Genomic DNA, 20239 nt, shown 5'->3' with positions numbered 1-20239 from the left:
TGATGTTCCATTTTTTATACTAACCATAGGAGGAAAAGCCTAATTCTTGCCTCTATGTACCCAGTAATAAGTGTTTCTTTAACTGATTGCGATTTAGCTGGACATTTGTGCTCTTATGCATATGTAAAGGTCATAATTCCTATTCAATTATGCATGCTCACAAAGGTTTATAATGTCTATGTTAAATGATTTATCAATGTCATCATATGAATATTTGAAATCTACTTATATTTTAAAAATTTCCTAACAGCTGTCCCCTACTGTTCCCGAAAAGATGGCCAAAAAATTCCTTGTACTGGAAACACAACCCACCATCCCCTACCATCCCCGTCCCAGAAATTTGGGAGCATAGGTATTTGCACTTGACTATAATTAGAAAAAGTGACTTCCTTAAAATGCATACTTACTGGACCAGCCTCCTCCAAATACCTCCATAACTTCCAATTAGGGGATATGCCTTTCTTTAGAGTATTTATCACTATTAGCAGATCCCCTTAAAATGACAGAGAAAATGATCCTTCTTTGAGAAAACTATCATTTTCCAAACAAAAAACTGCTTCTGCTCCTGCATCTCCTAGATTGCCTTGGGAAGCCCCATCAAAATTGAGTTATATAAAGCTAGAAAGGCGTTTCGAGAATCCTTATTGTTCTTTCCATGAAAATTATTTTTATTCTTCCTTTTCTTCTGGAATATCATTCTTTAACTGAGTTTTTCCTCTCATCCCTTTAATGGGGAATGCATCAAGAGATTTTTGTCATACATAACATGCCACTATTTATTTGAAGGATAGAAACTCGGTTTTTATCTTTTATCTGAATTACAAATACGTAGATATTACCCTGCATCTTTGTTGAGTTATACCAGATCTACAATTAATAGCATTCCCGTCAAAAATAGATATATGTCAATCTAAACAATTTCTTGCTATTTTTATATGAATTCTTTTCTTCGATTTTTAATGAAATCAGTCCTAAGTTTTGGAATCTGATCTCTATAAGACAAATAATTAATTATATTATCCCCAGTACTGCAATCTGATGTCAGTATCATTTGAGAAGCTTATTGAGTGTGTACACGTCTCTCTTACATTACAAAAGCAATTGTCTTTTGACTGTACTGACCTGTACTTGGAGCGTAAAGATTTTTCCTCAAGATTTGGGGGTTCTCAGTTTGCCACATCAGGGAGATGACATAAGAATTTTGTGAGCTGTGCAAAAACACAAATGAGGTGCTTTCTGTTCATATTTGATCAAAATACTATACTAATTCAACTTAATCTTATAATTAATCAGGTATACAATTCTTACTCGCTTTTAATGTCTCTGAAAATCACTTACTGCTGATTACAATCAATTTTAAGGCATGCGTGCTGCATTATTTCTATAAAACCATTCCAAATAGTTGATTGGTTACATCATTCTTGACACCAATACATCAGGGAGACTAGAAGCAACATTCCCTGCTCAATTGGTTTCATATTGTCCAACCATAGGATTCTATTTTATGATTTCCAATGTGCATATTGAAATAGATTTTAAAACAAGCACGTGGATTTAACGGAGTAAATTATATAGTTAATTATTCATATATTTTGAAAAGTTTCTAATAAAGAACAGGTAAAAATTTACTTCCTGTATTGTAGCCTACACTGACACTATTACTGCCTATGTGATAATATGTGCAACAGGATGAACAAAAAATTGTGGTGAAGCGTAAAACAGAACTTGGTGGGACATTTTCTATGGCCAGTTTGATATTTTTCTTTGGACTTTCTGCAGCGTGAGTAGATTTAAATGAACTGTTTTTGTATTTTTCATTATCCTCTTTTGTTGCAGGAGAGTTAGCATTCAGCATATATGTTTTACTGGAAATAGTGCTTCCACTCTTTTGCATCATTGCAATCACCTTTCTTGTATAGTAATTGCGATTAATGTGTACTGTTGACAGAGAGCTTATATCTTTCAATGTGCAGTTTGCTTTATCAAATTATTTCCAAGAGGAGTGTTGAAGTGCAAAACATAAGGCCTGCAAATGCTGTAGATTTGAAAGCTTTTGTTAATGATATGGACTTCAATATTACAACTGTTTCAAGTATGAGTTGTGCACAGCTACGTGGACTCGGTACTCTGCAGATTGGAGTGCCTGGCTTTATTGATGAGCGGACATTGCCTTTGTCAGACTTATTAAAAGCAGACTGCCATAACACAAGTAGAGGACCCACTATTAGATTTCAGTGCAACCAGTGCGAACTCACAAAAGATAACTATTATATTTCATGGCATTTTATTGATGTTCCTAACAGTCCAGCTGCTGCAGTTGGTTTTCATTTCAATCTTACTGCAAAAAAATCTGGTAGTAATGACCATGTCAGTGTACTTAGTGGAGCAGTGAAACTTGGAAGAAATGATTCAGACAATACACCATTGACATTAAGAGGCACAGTAGGGAACATACTGAAATTTCGTTTGGTTCCTCGTTTATTCCATAATGTTCATAATCTAAGGATCATTCAGGCTTTCTTTCATGAGTTTATTCCAGGCTCATCCTACAGAACAACAAGTGAGCTGCAAGCTTCATATCAGAATGCAAAAGATGGAATGCTCAATTTAACATTTCATGTAAATTTTCTCTCAGACTATATTGTTGAGGTTGATACTGAAGACATTATGGGACCTGGTAAGCTTTTTCATTATACAACAATTAACTTTTGATGGATTGAGCTTGTACTAATTGCAATCTTGCCTCATCATTTTCTATCTGGATATAATTCCATTTCATTTAGTTCTTGTGGGTTTTGTGCTTGTTAGCCATTGTATTAATCTTTGATTCTTTAGATGACTACATTAAGTTAGTTGATGCCCTGCTCAAGGAATGCAAAAGTAAATGTTTCTTGTGATTTTGTGATTTACATTACTGCCTGTTATATGTACTTGTCCTAGGTTGCAAGCCTATTGTCTGTATAACAATGATATGGAAACCAGTTATCACTTTTATTAATTATATGATAGTTCTTCACTTCTGTGTGCTACATACAAAAGAGGCTTTACAATATACTTTAACTTTTTCTCATGTGTATGTGATCATAGTTTTGCTGGCAAATGTCTCTTTTATCATATACTTGTGTTATAGGTATCGATTTAAAAAGATCTGGTGAATAAAACAGGAACAGTAAAAACTGTACTAAGAAGCTTTCAGAGCACAATAACAGGATCAAGGAAAACAGGGAAAAAGGATGGGACTGCAATTGTGGTAGCATTTAGGTCAGTAACCTGACTATGGTAGTGACCCCCAATTGTGTAAACTCAGAATATGTAACAAATAGATGTTGTTTTGCCTCCAGGAAACGTGGGAATTCTTCGAGGGCCTGGGATACCTTTCTAGCACTCAGATGAGTCTAAAAGAGGAGGTTGAAGCAAGTGTTTGGATGATTGTAAAATATTGCAGAGAGCAAGTAAATTCATGTATTCGTTAACTTTAGGGAGAATAAAAAAGTAGAGTGCAACCATTGATGCATCCACTAGTTGCACTCCTTCCTCAAATATTGTAAAAAGGTAGAAAGGCACATAGTAGCAAAAATCTTTCTGGGTATTTAATTAGCCAACCAAAAGATAAAGATTTATAAATTTATTGCCAAAAATTGGGGAAAAATTGGGACAGGGCTAGTTAAAAGTGAGGGTTGGTTTTTAGGGAAAATCATAAAAAAATTGCAGCAGAAAATAAAAACCCAGAGCCCTAATTGTGACATCTGGCAGAAACCCTAATTTTTATAAAAACACCTTCATGTGGCTCTCTACTGCAGTCACCAATGCAAAAATCTTTCTGGGCAATAAACTGGCTAACCAAAAGATAAAGATTTTAATTGGGGAAAAATTGGGATAGGGCTAGTTAAAAATGAGGGTTGAGTTTTAGGGAAAATCATAAAAAGATTGCGGCAGAAAATAAAAACCCAGAGACCCTAGCTTTTACCAAAAATTTGACAAAAATTGTGACATCTGGCAGAAACCCTAATTTTTCCAATTTTATTGCAATTTCAGATCTTTTGGCATAATAGAAATTATGGTTTTTTGAGTGAAATAACCATTTTCTTGTCTGGTTTCTGATAAATCACTATTTATCATAATGTTCTGGTGATATTTACTTTTACAGTGCCAGTTTTCCCGTCACAAATCTTCTAGGATAAAAATCTGCAATTCTTTATGATTTTCCATGGATGTTTTTGCAAGCCTTATTCTAGTTTATGCTCACAATATTCTTTCCTTTCAAGCATACATGGGTTGGAGGAAAAGCATGCCATTGGAGAAAAAGTCTCAAAACTTGAAAGCTACAAAGACCTTAGTTGAAGCTTGGAGGTGTAGGTAATCATGGGTTGGAGGAAACGCATGTCATTGGAGGAAAGTCTCACAATCTACTTGTTGTGACCTTTTTCACACATCGCCCCATTGCAAATGGGGACCCCCTGTTTTTGCTTTTTAGGGTTTTGTTAGAGCCTCGCAACCTTCCCGGTGCCCAATTTTGTCGGTTTTGAAAGGTCCGAGTTTTGGACGTCATAAGTCAATTTGTGCAAGCCATGGTCATAATAGAGTCTAGACACTGTCAGAATGCATAGAAAGTCCGAAGGACGAAGATTGCAATTGATTTGGGTCAATTTGGACAACTTTCTATTTTTGGAAAGTTTTGCTTTTTGCTTTTTCCAATTTTTAGGAAGTTTCGTTTTTAGCATTTTAAGCACGATCCCCAAAGTGGCTATTTTTAGAAAGTTTTTCCAATTTTTTAGGGAACCTTGCTTTTGTTGAAAATATTAGCTAAGTTCGGATATCTGATTATCGAACTTTGATGTTGTCAAATGACAATCATATATGTATGTATTATTTCAATGTACTTGTTATTGGGCTAGACCCAAATGTACGTGGGAAAGGCAATTCAATGTGTGATAGGGCTGGGCCCAAAATGTAACGTGCTAAGGCATTGGGCTGGACCCAAATGTCCAATGTGGGAAATATCAATAACAATATGACATTAAATTAATAATGTTGCAAGCCGACCTAAGGAGGTCTACTGCCAAAAGAAGGATATATATATAACAACTTCAAGATGAAGTCAAACACATTCATTACTTGCAAAATGCGATCTGCTCTTCTATCTTAGTGATCTGCTCTTCTATGTTAGCGATCTGCTCTTCTACCCTTAGTGAATCTACTGGTCTGCACTTTGGCGAACCTCAAGGACATCATTAAGTGAAGTTGTCAAGATTGTCTTTGATTTTGCTTCAGCCTGTTGAAGTCATCTTCTGCTTATCTGCTCCTTTGGTCATCTACTGCTGGTTATGGCTGCATCCTCTATCATCTTGGCAACTTGCTGTTTGGACAGCAATCAGAGATAAGTCTGTTATATTGTAATTGCCTACCATTGAGATAATACATCTTATAGTTTAAGGCTGGGTTTTTCACCTCCAAGAGGGAGGTTTTCCCAGGGTATTGGTGTTTTGTGTCTTGTGTTACATTACTATTACTGTTTATTCACAGTCTGATTATGGTTAATTAGTTTGTTTAACATCTGAGCACTTAAATTTAACAGCTTTTTCATTTTTTTGTAAAAGGGATCTAGGGTTTGCACTGTTGACTCTGAATTACACTGGAAATGATCAACAAATTCCTCCGAAATTCAAGTTCTGTTCAAAAAAGACAAATTCCTAAATTGTAGGGATCATGAGGAATTCAAGGGATGATTGAAGTATGGTTTTCAAATTTCAAGGCAATCCGAGGAGTGATGTTCAAGTTATGAAGATTCGAAGTTTTGATCTCATGGTGCATGGATTTCTTGAAGATCGCCCTCCTTGGTTCTTGAAATTCATGAAGTCCGCCTTGGAGGTGATAGCAATGGGTCATGAAGTTGAGAAAGTCCACCCTTGTCTAAGTGAAAGGTGCCTAAGATGACCCAACTTCACCCTCACCATGGAGCAAGGAAGTGATAAAGTCCGCCCAAGGGTATGGAGGTAGCATGAGGAAGGTTCCTAAGTCAAGGCAAGTCCGCCTAGCAAACAAGCAATGTGGCATGAAGTTTATGAATTCTGCTCTCCTTGGTGCCCAATATAAGTCAAATCTGCCTTGAAGGAGATGGTAAGTGGTGCCTAAGCATGATAAAGTCCGCTCTCCTAAGATCATGAATGTGACAATGTCCACACTATCAAGAGTTTGAGTGCACAAGTTGAAGGAAGTCTGCCCTAGCATGATGTGTGGTGCACAAACATTACAAAGTCCGCCTTGACTTGGTGCAAAGAAGTCATGAAGTCCGCCTTCATGGTGCATAAGATTAATGAAATCCGCTCATGTTGTGGTTCCCAACATTCACCAAGTCCACCTTGACTTGGTCATATGAAGAGCAAAGTCCGCCCAACCTGCAGGTCTATGGTGCCTAACTTCAGCAAAGTCCGCCTACCCTTGGTTCCCAACATTCAACAAGTCCGCCTAGGTGTGGGTAAGCTTGGTCATGAGATAAAGAAAGTTCGCCCTCCATATACTGGTGCATTAAGTCAACCAAGTCTGCCCAAAGGTTTAGGAAGACAGCAGAAAGAGGTGCAAAGAGTTAATGAAGTCCGCCCTACAAGACACTTCATCAACTTGGCTAAGGGAATGAAATGCACAAAGTCCGCCCTCAAAGAAAGAGAAAAACATTTGCTAAGAGGAATGAAGGAGGTAAGGATGGAGAACTTTTCATAAAGTCCGCCCAAGCTTTTAGAAATAATGAGGAAATCTTTTGGTGAAGTCCCCTAACCATGGGGAGAAGAATTAACAAAGGCCGCCCAGCCTTGGAGAGAATAAGTTAGCAAAGAATCTCCTAAAGTCTGCCCAGCTATCAAACATTAAAGTTCAAACAAAGAATTAATTTCAGAAAGTTTTGAAATTTGGAAAGACAAAGGGAAAGCATTTTTAGAAAGTTTTCAAATTGGAAGAAATTGAAGATTGAGTTCGAATCATGAACTCAAATCAAAATGGAAACTTTCTCAAGGAATTAAACTCAAACTAGAAACAAAATCAGAACTTTCCCATGTGACTGAGTTCAACTGAAAATGAAATTAGAAACTTTCTTAAGAGACTGAACTCAACAAAGAAACAAGACATGTCTAGGTTCAATGAATGAAAGAAAAATAGAAACAAATCGAGTTCGATTTGAAAAGGATGAATCGTGTTTCTAATGCAGAAATTGAGATCTTTATGAGTTTGTATTTATAATGAATTGTTCATTCATTTCAAAGGTTCAAACTTGGAGAATACAATAATTTTGATGAAGATTTCAAGAGCTTTCAAGAAATTTCAGGAGATTTAAGAATAGTTCGAAGGTTTCTAATAATTTGATGAAGATTTCAAGAGCTTTCAAGAAATTTCAGGAGATTTAAGAATAGTTCGAAGGTTTCTAAGACATTGAAAGGGAAGCAAATTAAGGTTTTTCAGGACCCAAACTGAGATTTTCCATCCATTTCTTGGTAGCAAGGGGTATTTCCGTTTGTTTCCTTGTCTTTTGATTAAGATTCAAGGCATTTTCGGTAATTTTCAATCTACTTTTCAAAGCTTTGAAAGAGATTTTCAGGGACTTAGTCTATTTTTTTCCAGAATTCGAATCTGATTTCAACATTTATTTCACAGATTTTGGGACTAAGTTGTTCATTTTCAGAGTAATCAAAGACAAATCACTCCCAAACCTTCAAATCAGATTGATTTTTCAAGGGTTTCTAAAATTCCTAAGTGTTCGCAACTTGTTAAAGGCTAAAAGTTCTAAGGAATTGGAGAATCAGAGCACACTCTGCCATCAAACTTTCGAAATTCACGCTCAAAATGAAGATTCTAACTTAATTTCTTTGGGTTTTGCAGATCATAAATGGCAGCTGAAGGCGGGATCATCATAGAAAACACAAATGGAGTTTCAAGCCAAATTCAGAATTGAAGACAAGTCCACAAGCAATGTTCGTCCAAGCATAGAGATGGCCAAAATTTGGCTAAGTATGAGAAATACTTCACAAAGGGATTCTTCTCCAGATTCAAGGCACTTGAAAGAATCTCAAAAGATCAAGAAAGAAACGTTCTCAGACTTGGTGAAAATATAGAAAGAATTTCAGACTTCTTGGGGGATTTCATCTACAATACCAGACCTATGGAAGCAATCAAGACAACTTCTTGAAGGATTTCATCTCCTGAAAAATTAAACACAAGCTCCCAATCAGAATTAGATGATGACAACAAGAAACAAATTTCCATACTTAGACAATTTCTTAACACAAATTGGAGAATTCAAAGAGGACATCCAACACACTGAGGTGGCGCCTCGTCATCTTCCAACCAATCAGATTGCTCCAAGTCAACATGTCCAAGTTCAATGCACCTGACTTATCCACATAAGCTTCTAGAGGGCATACTTCACAATGCAACAACCTTCTATTTTTATTGTTGGTTCATATTTAGCAAGAAGGACAAGTGTCCTGTTGACGTGTTTTTTATGACTGCGTCGAACACAGAATAAAGTTGCCTAATGGTCACTTCACTCTCTCTTGATCAAAGTACGATTGCATGCTAAGATTGCAAGAAGTTCAAACAATCGACTCCAAGGTTCCTTCGATGCGTGGACGTGACTCAGTTGGTTGATGTGATTGCTGGTAATCCAAGGGGCCTTACGTGTGCATCGTTCTTTCACTTCTTTGCTGTGGATGGAACTCCATCATCGGATATGGCAATTCTGCGATGCTGCTGCTTCGAATGAAATAAAATGAACTGAAAGTAAAAGGGAAAGGGTTCAGAAGGATCTAAATCTATTCCTAAGGGCAGTGATAACAATGAATAGTGCTCTGGTGGACAAATTCCAAATAAACCAAGCTCTGCTTCGCCAAGATCAACTACAACTCCGCAAGAACTCGTGCAATCTTCTGGGGATGCTAGAGGATTTTCAAATCGAGAAAGTACATTTGAATACCCAACACGGCGCAATCCAAATGACTATCCACAATCGAACTTAGCACGAATTTAGGGGGCTCAAACTAACTTTACACTGCAACTTACAATCAACAAGATGCAAAAAGTATGAACCATGGAAATTCATCAGACACCATTACATTCTCCATTGAAATCAAAGCACTTTACTATTTCTAATCTAAGCGAGGAAGGTGAAACCATGCAAGCTTTGAAAAAATAATTGAAGTGGACACCATCAGAGAACAATGTTTCACTATTATTTTCTCAAAAAACTTATAGCAACAATTTCATACAAAGCTCCCTCCCTTACAAATGAGGGGGGTCACCCCTTATATAGGCTTCAAGCCCTGGCTACATGCAAAACCCTAATTAGGGTTTGCCCAAAAGATTCTCCACACATGATGCAACAAGGTGGGAATCTCCAATTAATAACCCATTATATACAATTAATTCAAAAGTACCCAAAATAGCATCCACTGCGCATTAAATGCACCACCTCCTTCAAATTCGTCCAACATGCGTTGAATATTTATCCATGCAAAAATCACCCCATTATGTCAATAAATGATCCATCATTTCCACATGCGGCGACTGCATGCAAAAGGAATCTGCCATAAATTCAACATGCAATGACCGGGTCGCCATTTGGTCAAATATTCCGGTAATGAATGCGCCACTCTACTGCCATGTGTTCAATAGATCCTCGCCGTGCAAGTGGACCCCGTCGTCGTATATCCGCTTCTGCACATCTGGAATTGTTGGAGAGGGAAAATTCGATTCAGGAAGAATTTTCTTGAATTCTCTTCAACTTTCCTTGCTCAGAGAAGGTTTTTCATCAATTCTGCACATTTCCTATTTTTTAGGAAAATTTCCAAATTAGGATTCCACGGTCCAGGAGAGAGAAAATTCTCTTACAAATCCAAATCTGTAAAACTTTTGAAATTTGGATGTGATTTGATGCCCGAGCATGGATTTTTCAAATTTTTTTTTCTGGAGGGGAAATTTCTTGTTCAGTTCATCCCCTGATTCTTTCCTTGCCTTAGAAATTTTATGTTCAATTCATCCTTGGGTGTATTTCTTCCTTGCCTTAGAAATTTTATGATTTCCAAGAACTATGTCCTGAAGGAAGAAATTTCAAACACTTAGTAAATTTTTTTTTTACCTTTCCTGGAATTTTGTCCTGAAGGAGGGAATTTCCGACACTTAGCCAAATTTTCACCTTTCTTGGAATTTCTTCTTCTTGGGTGCAATTCTTCCTGAATAAAGGAATTCATATCTTTGTGCGTTGTTCATTCTGGCGCCCCCCACAAGGCCGGGGCGGAAATTCCTCCTGAGGAAGGAATTCATTGTTTTGTGAATTGTCCATGTCTCCTTTTCAACATCCCTATTTTTTAGGGATCCTCCTAAAATTTAGGAGCCAGGTTCATTGGATGAAGAATTTCATCCCGATTTAGAATCTATAAAAATTTCCATATTTGGCCGGGAAAAAATAGCATAACTGAAAATTCGCCCGAGGGGAATTCTGCTTTTATTCCTCATTGACTCCTTGGATTCTGTGTCTTAGGCAAAATTTCAATTTTTTTTTTTTTTTAGCTCAGGTGAAATTTTACCACGCTAAGGATTCATGAATTTTCCACTTGTGAATGCCTTCATGGATTCAGCGCCCCAGACAAGACCTGGGGGCATTTTGGAGATGTCCATGGAGAGGCAGAAAATTGCACTTGTGAATTACTTCTTGGTTTTAGCGCCCTAGCCCATACCTGGGCGCATTTTGGAGATGTCCATGGAGAGGCGGAAAATTGCACTTGTGAATTACTTCTTGGTTTTAGCGCCCTAGCCCATACCTGGGCGCATTTTGGAGATGTCCATGGAGAGATGGATTTTTCCACTATTTCAGGCTCTTCGTCAGGATATATATATGAAATATAACATTAAAGTATAAGTGGCATCTTCAATATGTCCTTTTCCTTTCTTATACTTTAAGTTATATTTCATATATACTTTCAGGATGTTTGAGAGTGGTTTCAGGTCCATAGGAATCATAATGCAAATTCTGGATTTTGGAAGATCTTCCAAATTTCCAGACTTAGTCAAATTTCAGGCCATTTTCAGATCAGGATGACATTGGTGGATTGATGTGAATTTCTGGACTTGGATGATCATGCTTGCTTTCCTCTTCTGGAATAGGAGATCCAAACTTAGCCAAATTTTGACCACTGTCTGTGCTGAGATGCCACTTTGGGATTTTGAAGGTGGATTTTCCAGACTTAGAACAATTTTGTGCCTTCCACTTCAGGGATGATTCTCATACTTAGCCATTTTAGACCCCTGCCTGTCTGCTTTCAACTTCCTAGATTTAGAAGTGATTGTGCATGTTGATTCTTCGTTGTCTGCTAGCCTGATCCTGCCACAAATAGACTTTCCCAAAATAGAAACTTTCCAAAATGTTAGAGTTAGAGCCTAAAACAGGACGCATGAATGACTTACTATAAATAGAAACTTACTAAAAATAGAAATTACTAAAAATAGTAAGTTTGATTTTTGGCAAAATGGCGACATTCTGGGACTCGGGAAAATCCCTAAAAAATAGGGACTTTCTAAAAATAGAAAGTTGCTCCGTTTGGGCTCAAATTTTACTGGGAGGTCCCTTGAAGGGTCCTGATTCCAGTCGTATGTTCAGTTTTCCCAAAACCCTAATAGAAACCCCTAAAATCTAGGATAAAAGGCATAAACCCAAAAACGAGACAAAACAAGCCCTAGGCTTAGTCGAATTTGCTCAAACGAAAGGCATACTTGACCAATATGACTCCCAAACACTTGCAAAGCAGATAGACTGACGAAACTGCTGCGAAAAGACCACAAAAACGCAAGCCAAAAAAACCGAGAGGGCCTAAAAAGAAGGGGGTCCCCATTTGCAATGGGGCGATGTGTGAAAACGTCACAACATGTCCCCAAATGTAATTTTCTCATTGGTCGAGGGGTAGTTAGTTGTAATAAACCCTAATTAGGGTTTTGTTTATTCGATCTGGGCCCTTGATCACTATTCGATCTCGGCCACTCAAAAATTTTGGACTCCTATATAAGGTTGCCTCCTCTCATTTGGAGAGTGTGAGGTTTTTTTGAAATATTGTTGCAAGAAGATCATTTCCAGATAATACATTACTTGTGTGCTTTCTCTTAAGGCTTTGTAATCTCTTTTATCTGAATGATTAGCAAGGTTTTCAATTTCCTCAACACAATAGTTTAGAATTTATTTCATGTTGTAGATTGAATGCAAGATTTGATAAGTATTGATTTGTGGTGTATCTTTGCTCATACTTTTGATGGACAAAGGATTTTTGTTCATTGTGTAAAGTTAGTTTGAGCTTTCTTTTGTGTATGCTTAACTTCCGATCATAAGTACATCCCTTGAAGATTGCATCCACTTTGTGTAGTTGTCCTAAGTGACGCGAAGCAAAGTGTGGTTATTGAGATCACCTGGTCAATGCCGTCTCTTGAATTCCTAGGAATAGATTAGAATTTCTAAACCCTTGTCTCCTTTTCAGTTTTTCATGATCCAAGTCCCAAATGATAGAGCTTCATTGTCTAAACCTTCATTGTGAATTGAACAAGCCAGGCCTAAGTCCCTTTGTGTATTACCAACATATCACAACGCCCATTGAGCTTATCCACACGTCAAGACCTGACAAAGGAAACCTTGGAATCGCCATATGATCTTCTAGCAATCTTAGCATACGCGGTGATTTTGTTCAAGAGGATAAATTATCTTTGGGTACTTTATTCTAATGTTCGGTATATGATAAAATGTACACCAACACTACTTAGACTTGGAAAGTTGCAAATTGACTTCAACGTGCTCATACTTAAATTTTTTTTTGAAGTTTCGAGATTTATGCACATGATTGAAGTATAGGGGGAGGCCAAACATGACACCAAGCATAAATTTAACCAAGGGGGCTCATTGAGAGAAATTTATGACTAGATATTAATGATGGGCCAAGTAGGGCCAGCAACAAAGAGGGAAGAAACACAAAGGGGATCACTTATTTTGCTAGAATTAGGGATGTTGCAAGTGCATCAATAGTAAGCTCTAGTCAAGCAATCAAATTATTTAAAAAAATCAAATGGTTTTGTTTACTTTTGTTGAAAAAGAAAAATATGATTGATTGTTTTTGTTTTCAATGGGGTCAAAGTTGAAAGGTTTGGATGAAGTCTTGTCATCTTTTAGGGAGTGTTCCAAGAACCAAGGGGTATTGCCACCCATAAATGAGGTGGAGCATGAGCTCAAACCCCTACTAGAATCTTCTTTATCCAACATGGGATTGTATTGGTAATTTCTACTAGAGAGCAATGAGGATAAGACGCAACTTTAGGAATTGCTTGAACAAGGTGTCATATACATTAATGCTTCACTTATAGTGATGGCATAGAAAAATGACGACTCTTAGAGGATGTGTGTCGACTACACAGGCTTTAAATAAGATCACCATTAAAATAGATATCCTCTTCCAAGGATGGATGATATGCTAGACCAACTTAAGCATGGCAAATGTTTTATTAAGTTGGATCTCAAATCAAGTTATTATTATTTGCATGTGAAAGAAGAAGATACACTAGAGATTGCATTTGAAACTAAAAAGGAGCTTTATGAACAATTAGTACTTCCTTTTTGGCTTAAGCAATGCACCAATTACTTCTATAAGATTAATGAATTGCAAGTTTCTGCTAGAGAGGTATGATCTTTTCATGGGCAAGTTTCTACCAGAAGTTTATGGGGAGCTTCCATGCTATTTGCACATCCATGATAGAGACTATGAGGGGAGATTGTAAGGAACTCAAGTGGACATCTGGAGCACAAAAGAATTTTGAATTGTTGAAGCAACAAGTAATAGAACAACTTATGTTAGACTTGCCTGATTTTGATAAAGCATTTCAGGTTGATTGTGATGTTGGTGGAAGTGCAATAGGAGTAGTACTAAGTCAGTAAGGTAGACGTACAACATATTTTAGTGAGAATTTGAAGGATGCAAGGAAGCGATATTTAGCATATGACTAGGAGTTCTACACCATTATTTAAGCCTTAAAGAAGTGGAGCCATTACTTGCTGCCAAAAGAATGTGTTGTACATTGACCATCAAGCCCTGCAATATTTAAATAGTCAAGGTAAATTGAATCAAAGACACATGAGGTAAGTAGAGTTCATGCAGAGCTATACATTTGTATCGAAACATTGGAGTGGAAAGTCAAATAAGGATGTAGATGCACTAAGTAGAAGCAACCTGCTCATGGAAATGAAAGTAGCTTTAATGGGAGTTGAAGAATTGAAACACTTGTATAAGGATGATCTTGATTTTGCAAAATCCTAAAAAGCAAGTAGAAATCTAGTAGTGGCTAACAGAGGCAAGTGGTTGGACTATTCATCACGGACAATATGTTATTCATGGTTAACCAATTGTGCATACTTGGAAGCTCAATGCAGGAGAATTTGATCAAGGAGAAACACAATGGTGGACTAGCAAGACACTTTGGTATTGATAAGACCGTAGCTTTGGTAAGTGAGAATTACTTTTGGCTTCATATCTATAAGGATGTAAGGAAATTTGCTAAAAAATGTAGAACCTATCAAGTTGCAAAAGTAAGTAGTCAAAATACTAAATTGTATCAACCTCTAATAGTATTGGAGAGACCTTGGGGGGATATCGGCATGGATTTTTATATTGGGATTATCAAAGATAGAGAGGAGGACATGTATGATTCCATATTTGTAGTGATGGTCCAGTTTTCCAAGATGGAGCACTTCATTCCTTGTAAGAAGAAACATGATGTTGCTGGCTTATTTTTTAGAGAGATTGTGAGATTGCATGGTTTACCAAAGAGCATCATTTTAGATAGAGATATTGAGTTCATCGGATATTTTTGGAGGACGCTATGGAAGAAGATGAAGATAGAATTGAAGTTTGGTTTGACATTTCACCCACATATTAATGGACAAATAGAGGCAGTAAACAAGAGTTTGAGCAACTTGTTACAATGTCTAGTAGGAGATAAGGTAGGAAATTGGGACATAATCCTACCTCAAGAACAAGAGTATAGGGAGAACACCATTTGAGATTGTGATCGAATTACAACCTAGGGGAGTTGCGGAGGTAAGAGATATCAATACTGGAGATAAAAGGAGCATGGAAGCAGAGTAATATGCAGGCTACATGGAAACAATGCATAGCTAGGTCAAGGAGCATGTGGAGACAATGAACAACAGATATAAGGGTTAGGCAGATGAGAAGAAGAGACAAAGGGTTTGCAATCAGGGACGAAGTTATGTTGTATCTTAGGATGGAAAGATTTTCAGTAGGCACATACAACAAGTTGAAGACAAAGAAGTATGATTTGTACAAAATTCTTAGGAAGTTCGATTCAAGGAATGCCTATGAATTGGCATATCACCCATATTCAATGTTGCTGATCTTCATTAGTATCATGGAGGGAAGTCAAGTGAAGGCTATACAAAATTTTCTTTCAAGGATAAACTACCACAACAACAACAAGCGAAAGTAGAGCAAATTTCAGACAATAGAGTTGGTCTTAGCACCAAAATTCGATAATATATGGAACACCTAGTGAAGTGGAGAGGAAGACTAGTAGAAGACTCATCGTGGATTTCACAAGTAGAGTTAGAATGCCTTAGATTTTTCCAGAACCAACAAAGTGTGAGACTCACTTTTAAAATAACCTTAGGTGTCTTATGTAGGAGAATCCCAAAATACCTTATCGCATTTCACTGTCGTACACCAATTTGGCTTGTTATGGTGAACAAGACATCTACAATATAGAAATAATATATTTAGATTTCATTAGACCCAAATCAGTGTCTGAAAGGATATTGCTAACAAAAGATTGTTGTACAAAGAAGAACACATAGAGTTCATTTGGTGACGTGTGTGGAATCCTTCCATACCTTGCTGGATATTACTATAGGGAAGATTGGGACCAGGCAGATCTTCAAACTGGACCACAATAGATTTCATTACTTCTTTAAACATCACCACTAGAATTAAGTTGACCTATATGTGTTATGGAGCATCGGGTGTTGGGTCACCTTGGGCTGACGTGGATCATTTCTAAAGCTTGAAGTGGATATATAAACATCTCTCACATTCATGGGAAAGTAGTTTGAGATATAGAAGTTAGTTAGAAGTTAAGAAGTGAGAAGTTAGTTAGGAAGTGAGTTGGAGTTAGAAATTGAGTCTTATTTTGAGTTTTGTATTTGCATGTGAGCTATAATAAGCCTATGGCAGCATGTGGGTCATTATGTATTCTTCATGTAGTAGGCAAATAAATACTTTGTAATCATTCTATTATTTGAATCAATAAGAATCTCTTCTCTTCATTATATTTTTGCTATGTTAACTCTAGGTGGCATGGTTGGACAGTCTTGTCCTTGGACCCTACATTTGTGATACATTACAGAGAAACCTTCAAGGCATATAAGATTTGTCAATTGAAAGAGAAGAAACCAAGCCAAAAACCCAAGGACCAAGGGTGTACAAAAGAGAACTTGGGGTTGAAACAAGTGTGTAGGATATTGAAGCTGTAGGAAGAGTAAAGTATTCTTACGTGGCCAAGTGTGAAAGGAGCACACAAATCTTCTAAATTTAAACTCCTTGATGAGTAGATTCGAGGCACTAGGTTTGCATTAGAACAAAACCATGGTGACCATATCAAGCCTCAGCATAGAAAGGCAAGAACTTCCAAGTTTATAGGAAATGCATTTGAGGAACCTGTTGTCATTTTATGACACCCTTGGTTCATTAGTGAGAACCGATCAGAGATATGTTCCATGCACCAGCGTGGCCCCAATTGATCAAGGAGAGAAGAATCATGAAGTGTGAAGTGTTGCCTTGTCCGAAGGAAGTCCTCCCTTGGCCTTTTCTTCTTCCCCTGAACTCCGGAACCCCGAGGTTCCGAAGTTCTTTTCTCTTTGCCCTCTCTTTTCCCTTCTCCGGAACTCCGGAACCCCCAGGTCCCGAAGTTCTTTGCCCTTGTCTCTTTCCTTCTTCCTTTTCTGGAACTCCGAAACCTCAAGGTTCCGAAGTTCTTTGCCTTAGCCGCTTCTTTCTTGCTCCGGAACCCCGAGGTTCCGAAGTTCCCTTCTTTCCCTTAGGTTTTCTCCAGTTTCTCCGGAACTTTGGAACCTCGAGGTTCCAAAGTTCTTCTCCCTTCCCCTTCCCTTCTTCGGAACTCTGGAACCCCGAGGTTCCGAAGTTCCTTCTTTTCTTCTCCCCTTTCCCGGAACTTTGGAACCCCGAGGTTCCAAAGTTCCTTTGAGCAGTTCCTCGGAACCCTGAGGCTCCGAAGTTCCCTTCCCTTGCCTTTCCCGGAACTCCGGAACCTCGAGCTTCCGAAGTTCCTTGCTCCTTCCCTTGTCTTCCTCACTTCGGGAGTCCGCGCTTCCGAAGTCTCCGGACTTCCTTCCGACCGGCGACACTTCCGGATGGCGTGATCGACACCCAAGGATTTTAATGCTCTGACAGTTTTGGTGACTTGTGCACTTTCTTTTGTGGAGCTGCAAGGGTGCATTAAATGTTTTTGGCAGGATTTCCATCAGGGAGGTACGGGGCCATGCTTGGTGACTTATGTCATGTCTGACTTTGGAAGGTTAATCAGTCCACCTCCTCAAAATTGCCCTTTGTGGGTATGGCTAGGTTGCTTGCATGTACAAGTCAAGTGCATGCACTTCCCTGCACTTCCAGACTGACATGCAGGGGTCATGATCACCATTGTAACCAATTTTCTATATAAAGGCTGTTAAGCCTCATTGTAAAGGGTTCTCTCCCTGCTGCCTTAAGCTTTCCTATGCTCTTTCTCTTCTTTTGAAGATTTGTAGTTTGTTTTTGCATTTCTGCAACTGTAAGATTGGCTTTTGGCCTTATGATTAATTGAAAATCACCATTCTTGCCTCCTTCTAACCTATGTATGCTGTGTATGCTTTCTTACCTTCATTATAGGTGTATGTCTTGTGGCTTTTCTCTCCATATATGCTGTGTTAACTTGTTTTCTGAGTGTGACTTGTGGGAATCCTTCTCCCCTCTTGGCACTTAGCAAATTCTAACCTCCATACACGCGTTTGGGTCACTTATGCAATTGAAGTTGTGCATCTCTTGGGTTTTTTAGTTGGTCCCTTGTGCCATTTCGGTAGGGAGAGAAACAATCTCTTCTTGGTGCATCACCTCCTTTTATTTCAAGCAATTCTCTCTTCCTTTGTAAGTTTTGAAGTGTTGAGTTGGTTCAACACTTGCACCTATTTGAAGAAGGAAGCCGGCCTTCTCCGGAGATTCAACCCCTTGCGCAAGGTCCCACACTTCGGGGTTGTTTCCATGTTTCACAAGGTTGCTGAGTTGATAGCTTAGCAAGGGTGCAAGCTTTTGTGATAACAAACCTATAAGAACTTGTAGTAGCTATGAGATGATTTGGACAAGAAATGGCCAAGATGATAGAGCATATTGACTATGGTCTTTTCCAACCACCCTAAGAGGTATAGCCATTGACTAGTATGTAGATGTAATGTCCTCTTTTGGGATTATCTTGGATGATCTTGGATCTTACCCTAAAATGACAAGTTCAATTGAAATAAGGAATGCAATATAGTTATCAACATAAATCTTGGTTTAGGTCTTGCAACCATGTTAGATAATATGTGAAATATAATTCATAAGATTATTCATTTCTATTAGGGTTAAGGATTCAACAACAAATATAAATACTTATACATATATGTCAATAATCATCTTAACCTACTTAGATAAACTATGCAACTTGTTGATCTTAGAAATTAAGCACCAATGGCTCCATTTCCCTAAATCAACCATAGTAGGGTCTAGCCATAAGGGGTGCTCGGTTACTGGTCAACACAATTAAGCCTAAGAGCATGCAATGTCTAACTGAGACAACAAGGCCCTTGGCTCACTAGTGACAAAAACATCCACCTTGATGATTCTATCCCTTGGGGCGGCCTACTTAATTTGAGGGAACCCAGGTCATTGAGGAAGACTATTCAGCCTAATTAAGCCCAAGAGTGCACAATGTTTAACCAAGACATTTGCCACTTGGCTCACAAGCGGCTAGAACATCCACCTTGACGATTCCATCCCTTGGGGTGGCCTACTTAATTCAAGGGGACCCATGTCTACCACCTCTCCCTAATGTCTTTCCCTCCATTCTCGTAATGGTTGTTTGGCGCATTAAGAATAGACAACGTATTTAATTAAATAAGCATAGTAAAGTTTATTAACATCTTGATAAAGGATATTAAAGAGCATAGATATATTTATCCTCATTGCATAAACTAAGCATACCTATCAAACATATCCTCATTAATACCACAATATTTACTATATCCAATTATGCCTGTATTCTGAATTGCAGTCTCATTTCTCAATTACCAATTTGTTTCTATCTTCCTTGATGCCCTCCTCCAACGTGGTCTTCTATATTTTATATCTTTATGTCTCTTTGAGGTGAGACAACTTTTGGAAGTACTTTTGGAAGTTGCTGTCCCTTTAGAATCGTCATAACCTTTCTTAACCATGACTCTTCAAGTCTGATCCTTAATGATATCTCTTCAAGATCAAACGCTGCCTTATTCATTTCTTAATTGCTTCTGAAGGATCTTCGATTTTTTTAATTCCTGGATTTATTAACTACTGCTTATAACATGAGCACTGTTATATATACTAATCATCACTGTTATTAATAGAGTCACTGCTGATAATCATTGATTGCTGCCTTCTATGGATTTGAAAATTGTGATGTCTTATAAATAAGATAATTTTCTGTCGATAAATGCAAGGTTAGTATTATTACTTAGGTGGAGGCATGACAATAGAAACTGAACCCACCCCCCAAAAAGGTGGGAGAGATTAAAGGTTTTTGAAGAAGAATTCAAGTTGCTTTAAGACAACAATGAAATTGTAGTTGAAATCTATAATACAAAAAAAGGTAAGCAGAAAAATGTAAGAGCTTATAATTGTAGGCTCAAAGAATTTCTTTTAAAATTAGAAAAGAAGCTTGTTGATTGTCTAAAAAAAACCATGGTTTATTGAGGGCCATCGCTAAGGGAAAAATGAAAGTGGTATTTCCATCATCAAATGCAAAAGCATACAATAGAGAAATGGATATAGAAAGGGAAGAGAAAATGTTTTCTTGAGCCAAAAGAAGTGGATGAAGATGATAGTTAAAATAGCAGTAGTGATAGTGAATTAGGAACAATCTGAGTGCTAAGGAG

The 20239-nt window shown here is 37.8% G+C and overlaps 1 protein-coding gene across 2 annotated transcripts in view; it reads left to right on the top strand.

Annotated features, from left to right (window-relative positions):
• The window catches only part of LOC131055532 (uncharacterized), an 87698-nt gene that overhangs the window by 2086 nt on the left and 65373 nt on the right, over positions 1–20239 (top strand). For both annotated transcript variants that reach the window (XR_009108396.2, XM_057989998.2), the window contains exons 2-3: positions 1689–1780; positions 1974–2677. Coding sequence is in view for 1 of the 2 variants with exons in the window: in XM_057989998.2 (XP_057845981.2) it covers positions 1689–1780; positions 1974–2677 (796 nt within the window). In the remaining variant the exon portion in view is untranslated. The remainder of the gene's footprint in view (positions 1–1688; positions 1781–1973; positions 2678–20239) is intronic.

This window comes from Cryptomeria japonica, chromosome 10 (genome assembly GCF_030272615.1).
Source record: "Cryptomeria japonica chromosome 10, Sugi_1.0, whole genome shotgun sequence".
Lineage (NCBI taxonomy): Eukaryota > Viridiplantae > Streptophyta > Pinopsida > Cupressales > Cupressaceae > Cryptomeria > Cryptomeria japonica.
This window is presented reverse-complemented; position numbering and strand designations above follow the sequence as displayed.